The sequence below is a fragment of the Rhagoletis pomonella genome, unplaced genomic scaffold (genome assembly GCF_013731165.1).
Source record: "Rhagoletis pomonella isolate Grant_MI unplaced genomic scaffold, Rhpom_1.0 Rhpom_scaffold_00004, whole genome shotgun sequence".
Classification (NCBI taxonomy): Eukaryota; Metazoa; Arthropoda; class Insecta; order Diptera; family Tephritidae; genus Rhagoletis; species Rhagoletis pomonella.
Window position 1 is genome coordinate 14,674,258 of NW_023458558.1, and position 12,061 is coordinate 14,686,318.

A 12,061-nucleotide genomic window follows, 5' to 3' on the forward strand; every position below is an offset into this window, starting at 1 on the left:
TTTTTTTTTTTAATAACTTTGGGAAGTTTTCGAATGGAATGTTCATATTAGAGGCAATAGACGTTGGCATCAAATACAACATACATACATATCTGTGAAGTTTCAAAGGTGTGCAACCAAACTAAAAAAAGGCAGCGTGCAGAATATCTGTCGCAGCTATTTTATAATTTTTGAAATATTACAATTTATTAGTTTTAATGAGTTTAGATACTTCAAAATGTTAAAATTAGGATATGAAAATGTTCTTCTTGCTAAAACGAAAGAATCTAGTGTAATAAAACGAGTTTGTCACTAAATGAAAAAAATGCGTTGATAAATATGTATGATTTGAGAAACTAAAAATACATTTTTATAAATTTTATTGGCAAATACGAAATTCATTCTAAAATTGTTATATACATGAAGAAATACTGTGTGAAAATTTCCCACGCCAATATTTAATAATATGACTTTTAAGTTAAGGCGTGCGAGTAAACGTTTTAGATGACTGCGTATGGTGCCCCGTAGCGTATACGTTACATACGCAACTATAATTGTATTAGTTAATTGAGCAAGTTCGCCTTCTCGAAAGGCGTTGTAACCGGATTTTAACCGATTCCGAAAAATGAAACCAAGTCCTTATAAAAGACTTTGCCATCCTTTGCTGCCAAAATGCCTTTATCATAATTCATACTACACGACGAAGCCAGCGGCGGTTTATTGTTATTTTTCAGTGTTGTTCACATTTTCTGACACTACCTTTTGTTTGCATGCATAAATAAACCAAAACCGGAATGCGTTCTCGGCCCCTGAAAAAAATTCAAAGTACTGCAAAAGAATGCATTCCAATGGCTGAAATCAAGTGACTAACAAGAAATGAATAAAAAGTGATTTTTATAAATCATAAATCAAACAAAAAAAAAATAATAAATACTATTTTTTTAATCTTAGTCAGGACTAACAAAAAATGATTGTATTCACTCGGGACTTCAATCAAATGAATAATTTAGTTAAAAATTATTGCATTCTTTAACACCTCTGCGACGTAGGAACACAAATACGTGAGTATAGTTGAAATTGTTTTGCAACGATTACAACTTGTTAGTTTTTTTGGTTAGAGCGTGTGTGAATCGGTAACAGAGATCCCGTCGAGTAAATTTTTGACAACTATGAAGCGAATAAAATTTCTACGCTCATGAGGCTAGTGAAATTTTGACAAATGCATAGAAAATTTTAACAGTCGCAAAGAATGTTGATGTGTGTAATTTTTCGTTAAATAAAAGCTTAAATTGATGAATTGCAATCAACGATGGTTGATGTTTTTTTTTTTTTTAATATTAATTTCACTTCAATTTGTAATATTTTATTAAGTATAAATCTGCGGTTGTCAAAAATTTATTGCTGTCAAAAAAGATTTAATTTCACACAGTAGATTGGCAAAACTGTGTTACCATAGTAAAAATATTATTCAACAGCTTCCCCATAGAACTTTGTAACCCCACACGCCCTTAAATTTAAAAAAAAATATATATATACACTTAGGAATCTTTTTATGCGGTACATGCGTTCCTTAGAAAGCCGCATAAAAAAATCCGCATAAAAAAGTTCTTTACTTTCATACAAAAACAGGGGATGCGTTCCAGCATTTTCAAAAACCGCATAAATACAGACACTCCATGTAAAAAATTCTAAAAAACCGCATACAAAAATCCAGTGAGGCATTATTGAGCAAAAAAAAAACTATTTATTTCTTCACTTCAACACTTATTATTCCATGTAAAACGGAACATTAATGAAACAAATAAAATTTTATCTGCATTTTAACCAAAAAATAAAAATACCTCAATAAATACATGAATTATGTAAGTATACATACAAAAAAAATTTCGAAAAAAAAGGTTTTTTCTTAATAGCGGTCGCCCCTGGGCAGGCACTGTATTTCTGCCATGAAAAACAGCTTCTCGTAAAAATGCAATCGGCGTTCGGAGTCCGTAGGTCCCTCCCCTTTAAGTGACAACATCAAGGCGCACACCACAAATTGTAGGAGAAGCTCGGCCAAACACTAACATATGTGTAAGCGCCAATCTAGTATTATTATTATTATTATTATTATTATTATTATTATTATGTAAGAATACAAAGACAAATTATTTATCAGAAGCATTGTCTTTTACACACTGAAAAAAGTAATAAAACTTTTAAAAAAAGCAAAATCGCAACTTCGAAATAATGGTTTGAAAAACCGCATAAATTCAAATCCGCATAAAAAGAGACCTAAGTGTATATGATTATTTTCCTTCCCTGTTTTTTTTTTGGCCGACAACGAAATTTTTAGGCTTGCTCCACAAGCTACTCGAAGTCACTTTGAGTTGAGAGTTTTTTACACAAAATTAATCTTTTAATTAGCTCTCTTAATCCTAGATTTCGGCACATACAAGCCATTGCGATTGCGCGAGTAAGAGTAGCTTAAAGGGCTCGGTTTCCCTAGCACCTGCAAGTGTTTTGCTAACAACTTGAGAAATGCATGACAAACAATAAATACATGTAAACACTTTAGCGCTGAAATCTCAATTCTTCAAAGCCTCCCGCTGATAAATCGAGATTTTAACCTGTGTTCGGGCACATCAATAGCTCCCCAACAACAGACATATATGTATATACACACACACACACACACGTACAATCTCACTATGTATAGTGAGTGTTGATCATTCCATCATTGACGGTTAGAGCTACCGCGCTTCTGAGCTGCCAAGTACAAAGTAAACAATGGCAAAGGTTCAATATTTTTTATTGAAGTCATCTGTCTGTCCAGTTTTTAACGTACATATACTCTTATATGGCCTAAATGTTTGTCTACGATTTTCGATGCAACGTGTCGTTTGTTGTTGCGCATGATCGCCCGCCAGTCGGTAGCTAGCTGTTCGCCACCGTTGAATGCGAATGTTGTCTGTTGAATCGTTCCGATGGTTATTGGCGTTGATGATTGTGTGTGTGTGTGTGTGTGTACCACGCACCGGTTGTACGCGAGTAGTAGTTGGATGATAGGTAGCTACTATTGGTGTTGTTGGTGTAGTGTCCAGTCGATGACTTACCGTCCGTTGACTGACTGACTTCCTAATTTAACTAATGATCGTTGTAATGTTTGATGTTTATTTGATTTGCTGAACTGTGTGTTTTAGTGTGTCTGTAGGGTTGGTGTTTTTGTAGTTTTTAAACACTCCTTGCAGAAATCGAATACTGATTTCCCAAAAAGCTATATTTCTGGGTAGTTAAGTAGTTCCGTAAGTAGTTGCATGTGTAGTTCCATTCGGGAAACACACAATCATTGGGACGATAAAGAAATGCTAGAATTGCCCAACTGTTGTATATAAATCGCTTTCAGCTTCTCATTTTTGATTCTGAAAGTTCAATTTTCCTCAACTTTTAGTACGTGAATTGACACTTTAACATAAGACTAAATCGCTTAGTAGAATTCAGTAGTTCGGTTCTAAGCAGGTATACACACACTACATACCTAATTTTTCCTACAGGGCTGTTCAACGATCACTGCCGATTTTACCTTTTTGCTTTTGCCTCCTTTGCCTCTTTATTTACACTACACGTTGTTTCACTGGCACTTTGGTATGGCTACTGATTTGCTGGTCTAAAATTGACGGATTTATTTGACAACATTTTTGTTAGCAGTTTATTTACTTATTGATTTTCAATTAACAGTTGGTGCGTTTAAGCCACTCACCGCCAGGCACTTTATAGCATTTTTCTTGTATAAGCATACATCTGGGTGCACACATCTATCTACTCACGAGTAGATGAGTATTTACACTCATAAACATACCACTTGGATTGATTTTAATTTGTAGTTTTCATGCCGTTTTGGTAATTTGGCATGTGCGCTTGACTCAAGCGGAGAAACTATGACTATAGCTAAGGGTGTGGACGGGTAACTGGATATTTGTAACTTGACAGTCGAAATGGGTGAAAACGTGTCCAAGACATTGTACTTACATAAATGTGATAACTTAACTTTCATCTACGTCTCACTCACATGATTATACCCGAGCGCGTTTGTGCACAAAGGTATTCTATTTTTTTTTCGCATAACGGATGCTTGTAACAGCCAAAACTAATCGAGATAGATATATACATAAATGATCAGAATGAAAAGAAAAGTCGATTAAGCCATGTCTGTCTGTCCGTCCGTCCGTCCGTCCGTCCGTCCGTCCGTGTACACGATAACTCGAGCAAAAACTGAGATTTCTCAACGAAAGTTGGTATGTAGGTTCCCCTTTACCCAAGGTAACGGTAGTTTCCAGAAATACGAGAACAGCGATATTTTAGTAAGGACTGAAGCTTATTCACTGAAAAATTACATTTACAATGATTTTTAGACGTAAAATAATAATATTATAAATTTTTGGAAAATGGGCGTAGCCACGCCCACTTACAACCGCTGCATTAATTTCCGCCAAACTTGCCACAGTTGTTAGACTTGGTACAACATAGCAAATGGCTGAAATTTTTTAAAATCGGACATTAACCACGCCCTCCCTCATCCCATATAACGGTAATTTAGAGAAATACGAAATCTTCGATAAATTAGTAAATACAGAAGCTAATTTATACAAAATTGATGTTTGCAATAATTCTTTAGCAAAAAACACGTTTATGATAAAATTTTGGAAAATGGGCGTGGCACCGCCCACTTATGACCAGGTATGTATATCTCGGTAACCGTTCAAAAAATTTGTACCAAACTTGGTACGATTATTTCGCTTATCACATAAAAGCAAAGCGTTAAAAATTATTGAAATTGGACTTTTTCATATAACGGTAAATTTTGAAAATTCTTAAAACTTCGATAGTTCGAAGTTTAAGGACGCTAATTTACCCATTGAAATTGATACTAACAACAATGCCTTGAAATAAGTAATATTAATATAGAATTTTGAAAAGTGGGTGGTGTGATACCGCCCACATCGAACCATATAAGTTTATCTCATTAAGTATAACTGAACATACTATCGAAATTGTTAGAAAGTGAAAAACTATATTTAATACTTGCGCCGGGTATTTAATGTTCGGCTCCACCCGAACTTAGACTTTTTTATTTGAACTCTTTTTAATTAAGGACTTTTAATTTTTTTACGCGGCAGACTGTTTGCTGGAATCGCCCATAAATCGCCTTTTGGAGATGGGATCGAGCACAAAGGGACCTGCAGTTTCATCTTCTTCAAGACGGGAAGGGCAAATAAGGTTGTCAAGTATTCCAATCGCATCCAGCGGTTTGAGCCTCGCGAAGTGACCACTTAGGAATTTCAAAAGTTGTCTGCTATCCTACTTGCTTAACGAAGCAGCCCCTTGAAGACACTCAGTCATTACTGAGTACTAAAACTGGTTGTGGGCTAAGAAATATGGGTACCTGCACGATTGAGAGAATACAAAGGTTGCGCCGATCTCGGACCGCTATTCCTCTCTTAACGAATTTGACAGAATCGTTGTTTGCATGACGTCACACTGGTGCAACTTGTTTACGTTTTCCTTGCAACATTTTTTCTTCTTCTTCCATTCTTCCTCACGTTTTGGCATTTCTCTCTCGCAATTGCACCAGTGTGACGTCACACAAAAGTTATTCTCAAAAATCCTCTCTGATCGGCGCAATCTTGTATTCTATCATTCTTGGGGTACCTGAGTCCTCAGTAACCAAATCAGCAGGTATTCCCGTGTGATTTGTGTTTCACGAGTATTTAAAGTAACGCAGATGGCTTAAATTTACGAACTTAATTTAGCTTAGACAGAGCATTGCCTACTTTAGAAGTACTTAGTTCGAAGGCTGTCAAATGACTTGTCCGCATTTGGTAAACTGCGGCAGTCCTTGAGGACTGCAAATAATACGGCTTCGTATACCGACGGCTGCGTACTATACTTAGACATTGTGAACCACGTATATGTAAATCTCTGCCTCAATAATTTCTACCTTAATCTATACTACACCTACTTCTATTATTACCTTTAAGTGGCCTTAATTTAAGTTAAAAAAAATTGTTAAACATTTGGGGTCTACTCCCCAAAATGTCAAAAGACTCCGCAAATGTTACGTTCTTTATTACTGACACGATTTTTATTTAATGCTCAACTTTGTCATTTGTAATTTTTGCCATTTAATGCCTAGTGAAAATCCAGCATAAGTTAAGGTGTGGTGCGACGGGGCGTATACGTTACATACGCAACTACGGCTATATGAGCACGAGTGATTATTTTTACTTTTTTCAAATTTTTATTTACTTAAATACATACAATTTCGCGTTGGAATCTTGTTCTTTTTTTTTCAAAACTGAAGTTAATGCATTTCAAAGATAAGTGTGCCTCCATTTTCGACGAAAAACACGTTTATTGTCGAAAAATTTAACAACTCTGAGATTTGCTCATATGTACATTGTATTCTCTGAATTTCCCAGTTAGGCTCAATCGGGTACCATGCCATGTTGACATTGCGCGGAAACGCATTGCGAATGAGATTGCCAGGAAAAGCACCCACGAGTTAGTTTCACCGGCTAAAGAGTGAGCGTACTTTCTCTTTGGTGAATGTCTCTTAAGCTTTCCGAATTGTGTATGTTGCGAAAAATATTTATTTATTCCGCACAAAAATTTATAAATTTAACACTGACACTGCTTTGAAGTTATAATAACGACCAAGGGCCGGTTACTCAATGTCTGGTTAACGCTAATCCTCGGTTAAACATAGTTATCGACGTTGCCGACTCCCTGTTGTATGCATGGAGTCGTAGACGTCGATAACGATGTTTAACCGCAGATTAGTGTTAACCAGACATTGAGTAACCGGCCCTTAGTTGCTTTAGCCCTAACTCAAATTTTTATTAAGCTCTTTTTGCTTTATTTTTTTGTCCGATTAGCCTCTTCGCTGGAACAGTTCTGACACTGGATATTAAACTGTTTTAATAAGCAAGGCTATGCGAACGATGTGGTAATCTGCATTACAAAGCCTGGTTGCCACTAATCATCGATTAAACATCGTTATCGACGTTACCGACACCGTGTTATATGAATGGAGTCGAAAACGTCGATAACGATGTTAACCGATGATTAATGTCAACCAGGCTTTTTCTTGATTGACGCTGTAATTGCCTAAACGATTTTGGCCGAGTCATCTTATTATTAAGGTCGCCATTGGAGATGGGTGCGGGATATCGGGACCCGCGGGACCCACGGTACTGATTTCGAAATGGCCGGGATGGGCGGTATAGGGAAGGCCTTTAAATATTTTGTGGGCGGGACGGAACGAAAATCAATTCCCGGCACTCCCGATGAAACCCGCAACCTCCGCAAATTCAGAAAGTCTTCCTTATGTACGTTTTATGAAATAAGCACTTCTTTAAGTTTTATTGACTCGAAAAAGAACAGCAAAGCAAAAAATAATAATCGGAGGAAGCCATATTTTTTATTATTTAAAATTAATTTGAAGGGAATGTGGATTAAACTTATTGATAGATTTCGGGACCCATGGGACCTGCGGTACAATTCTGAAAACGTCGAGATGGGCGGGTTTGGGACTTAAAAAATTATTTTCGGGATGGCCAGGATCGGGATTTAAAATTTTCTCCCGTGCCCATCTCTAGTCTCCATTGCTGATATGGAACCCCAATTTCGAACCTAATGGGAAAGTAGGCAAAGAACTCTAACTGGGTATTTCACTGGATACAACTTCTTCTGCTACCACCTCAGTAAGATGCGTGGCCTTTAGCTTAGATTTTTATTCTAAATTTAAGTGTGACGATATCATGGTGAGACAGTCTGCGTCTGGCTAGAGCCACACATTCAGAGAGAATATGTTCTGGCGCTTCTTCGTGCAGCTTACAAAAGCGATTCAAGTTCTTGGCTGAATCTGCTCCGCCTAAATTAAGGAGTCTTTTTAAGCCTCTTCAAAGAGACAGATAAACCGCTAAGCCTGCCTCTGCAATCCAGGGCATTTTGAATTTTTTGCTTACCAAGCTTTTTATGAGCTTTCTTATGTGTGTGCTTTGGCTGGCCAACAAAAGAGTTCCGGTCCATAGAATACTATGGTATTCTACTAGGCGGTCCGATACCCAGCTCAGTAGTGTTGTACTCTTGGTTTCATTTGATCTTTTTATAGCAGTGATAATTACAGAGGACTTTTACTCCATTCGGGCGCTGTTTGGAGCATCACAGTTTTATATGATGCAGAAAGATGAATTGTTCGCTTAGGGGAAGTGTGCAAAAAAATATGGAACGACGATCTTTGACGATGTACAAAAATCCGGTAAAAAATCCTTTGATTCAGCAATCACAGGTGAATAACGAAAGCAAGGGCGCCCACGAAAGCAATGGACATTCCCACTACAGTCAGGTCTACGTAACCGGAACGTCCCAGATCTACGTACATATGTATAACTGTCCAAGGCTGTCACTCCAGCTGATTCCGGAAATTTTTAGAATTCTTTTTTGTCAAGGGTGTTGCGCATTTATTTCCATATAAGGCATGAACAAAATCTATTTTTATATGGAAGAAAATGCGCAACACCCCTGACAAAAAAAAAAATAAAAAAATTCAGCGGTAATTTTTAGGTGCTTGAACTTTATTATATTAAAATTGAACGGGCTACAAAACTGCATACCGAAAATTTTTCTAAAAATTCTGAATAAAAAGTTTGAAATTTTGATGAACATTTTTTTAAGTTTGATTCATTTTTATGAATTTTGTACAAAGTTTGGAAGAACGATTTATTTGGTTTTTGTAATAAAATATACATCTATATTTTAAATGAAAATTAACGAAAAAGATTTATGATGGAAAACATTTGAATATTGTAAAAAAAAACTAAATTACGAATACTTCTGTAGGTGACTGTATATGGAGAAAATATGGCGACAACAACAATACAACAGTAGATATAAAAAACTCTCTATACATATATGTATGATCAAATTGGAGAAGCCGACGGCTAAATTTTGGTTTTGAAAAAAAAGTTATACGTATCTAAATACACACACACAATTCAATATAACGAACCAAGGAATATTAAAATCAGCAATTAGCATCTAGGGGACACGCAGATACATACATATAAATATGTGTGAATGTATATTCACAAAATAGAATTAAACTAAAGCGAATGAATTCAATTGATAAATAAGATGAAGAAGAAGACTTTTGCTAATGCTATACGTGGTGTACGTATGTATGTATGTATGTACATACATAATTCATTTTTTAAACAGTTAACGCTGAATGTAGTTATTTCCTACCTGGATCCATGTGTAATGCCGCTAGTTAAAAATTATTTTTAACCGCTTTTTCGCCGTTTTTTATTCTGTCTTTGGGGAATTTCCAGACGCGTAAAGTGTTAAACTGTGTTAATTGTGGCTATAATTATGAGTAATTGTCACTGTGAGAAAACTTGCACTGTCTACATAAATTCACTTACATATATACATACATACATATGTCCATATATGCTAAATATCTATGTTTTTTTTATTTTCTTTTAATAATAATCTTTTTTAGCAATTTCGAAGTACATTTGAAGCGCACATTGTATGAAAATTTTGTTATGCAGCAGTCCGAATTTTTATTAACACTTTTCCCCTTTTCTTCTTTGTTAGTAGAATGGCTTGCACTTCACACCTAATTGGCAGCGCACAACAGAGAATCGAATCAATTTTGTTTATCTATGTATTTTGCACTATTAACTGCTCCCGTAAATGCTCTGAAAGCGCAGACCACAGCACAGTTCTTGGCATTTATTTGGAGTTGATACGGTAAAATCAAAAAAATATTAAATTCGCGATCACTTCACTTTGCATATATCCAACATATTGGTCAGTTCATTTGATGTATGGTAGTTAGTATCCAAATGTGGAGAGATCGCCCACGAACTTACATACATATGTGCATGTAAACAACCTTTTTTTTTAGACAATCGGCCTAATCTGAAACAACAACGATTTCCATTCAGGCTTCTAGCACATGAAAAATTCAGCTCTCAGTTCTGTCACAAAGAAAGACAAATTTCATTTTCTATTGATCGCGTGAAATGTCAAAAATCAAATGAACTTTCGGCTATGACTTCTTATCCGTGTAATTGATGCGCGCACGTTTATTGAAAAAAGCCATCCGCAATCACTCAATGATCAGCCATCAATCAACCAAAGCTTCTATGAAGTTATTAAACAAAAGAAAAAAAAAAATAAAAAATTTACACACGAACATATGTACATATGTACTTAAACACGTCTGAATACATACATACAATTTAAATAAGTGCATATGTAAGGTGGCAAAATACAAAGGCAAATTTTAACACCCGCAATTTATGTTCTTTTCTTTAGCTTAAGTTCTTTTTCAATCGCTCAATATTTGAAGTCATGTATACATACAATCTGTCGTAAGTACTACTATGAATACGCCACCGTTGAGCTCAAATCTGATTCGATTCGATGCGTTACTCTGCGATGCGATATACTACGGTACGATCGGTATAATTGATGCGATCTGATGCGAAGCGGCGCGACACGTTCTGCCACTGCTTGTACGAGTACTGTCGCTCGAATACTCAACCCAATGTTTGCCCCCAACGCGTTGTGTTGTTCGTTAACCGCCACGCTCGTTTCAACTACTACCACATTTTGCGGGACGATCCACAGCATCCAAAAGTGATCGACTCAGCCATGCCTAAGCATCGTATACATATTTATGCATGTATGTATGTATTGCAATGGCTAAAAAATTACAATATTTTTATATTGTTGGTGTTGTCTAGCGCTTTGTTGTTGCCTTACTGTTGGCAATGTATTTGTGTTGCTTCTGTTTGGTTATTCATTTGTGCCGCCGACCTGTTCTCGAAGACTCTACATATGCATGGATGTATGTATGTCCGCTTAGTTGGATACTTGTGTATTGGTGAGTGCTAATGGCGCTGCATTGCATTCGTGTGTGCGCAGTTGCATGGAAAATAAAAATGACGAACATCATTTACACTCAATTTTAGCACAGGAGCGGATTCATCGGCAAAAAAATGACGAGAGGCGCAAATGTTTTTGGAAATATTAATGCAAACTAGAATTACAAATCGCTTATTTACTAAACGACTGTCACATAACTAAAAAATAGAGTTTCTGAGCAAATGACGCGAAATTAGCTTTATGCTTTATATTGTTAACAAATTTCGTTGTAAAATATGCATCTTTTTTTAAGCGATATTTTAGGTTGAGTTGAGTTGAGATGAGATGAGATGAGATGAGATGAGATGAGATGAGTTATGAGATATGAGATATGAGATATGAGATATGAGATATGAGATATGAAATATGAGATATGAGATATGAGATATGAGATGAGATGAGATGAGATGAGATGAGGTGAGGTTTTCTTCCTTTGGCCGTCTAACGTTTTTAAAGTGTTGATAATAAATTTTAATTTTTTTTTGCGGTGAGGTGAGGAGAGATGTGGTTAGATGAAATGAGGTAAGCAACAAATCATTCCTTATTATTTAGTTTTATGTTAATATTTGTCCTCTTTATCTCTATCCCTTTCTCTATCTCTATCTTTGTCTATATTCTTTTATTTGTCTTAATCTCTACATTTATCTTTAGCATCATCTTTATCCATATCTTTGTTATTATTTGAAAGAAAAATTTTAAATAATTTCAGTGGGAAATACTACGCCCATCACGTTCACGTAAACGATTGCTAAATTAAACGACGATTTTTTCTTTATGAAATATAAGCAGGAAATTTTGTTACTCATACGCCGTGTATACACGCGTTTGCTCAAATTTAATAGGAAAACGATATTTTTTCTAATTGTTTTTCTTGCGCCAAGGTTGAAAAGTCAATGATTTTGGATTTGGAGTTTTTTGGCCGGTTATATTAAATAAAACAAGTGTTTACTTCTGATACTACGCGTTTCGACGCATACACGCGGCTTCTTCACGGAATCTGTATATGTGACCTGGTCTACGGAAAGGGGGCTTAGGTGTCAAAAAATCAATTTTCACTTTTTGTTTGATTCGGATGGAAGATGAGATGCTTTTTCACGTGGTG

At 35.9% G+C, this 12,061-nt stretch overlaps 1 protein-coding gene across 4 annotated transcripts in view; it reads right to left on the reverse strand.

Annotated features, from left to right (window-relative positions):
• The window catches only part of LOC118737076 (paired box pox-meso protein), a 63,695-nt gene extending 53,073 nt beyond the window's left edge, over positions 1-10,622 (reverse strand). The window contains exons 1-2 of one of the 4 annotated variants that reach the window (XM_036467339.1): positions 10,396-10,622; positions 9,265-9,643 (exon numbers count right to left, since the gene is read on the reverse strand). In XM_036467339.1, the coding sequence (XP_036323232.1) occupies positions 9,265-9,274 (10 nt within the window). In that variant the 5' untranslated portion in view covers positions 9,275-9,643; positions 10,396-10,622. Of the gene's footprint in view, positions 1-9,264; positions 10,174-10,395 lie in introns of all 4 variants that reach the window. The other 3 variants (XM_036467338.1, XM_036467336.1, XM_036467340.1) reach the window with 3 other exon arrangements.
• Positions 10,623-12,061: the final 1,439 nt, after the last annotated feature.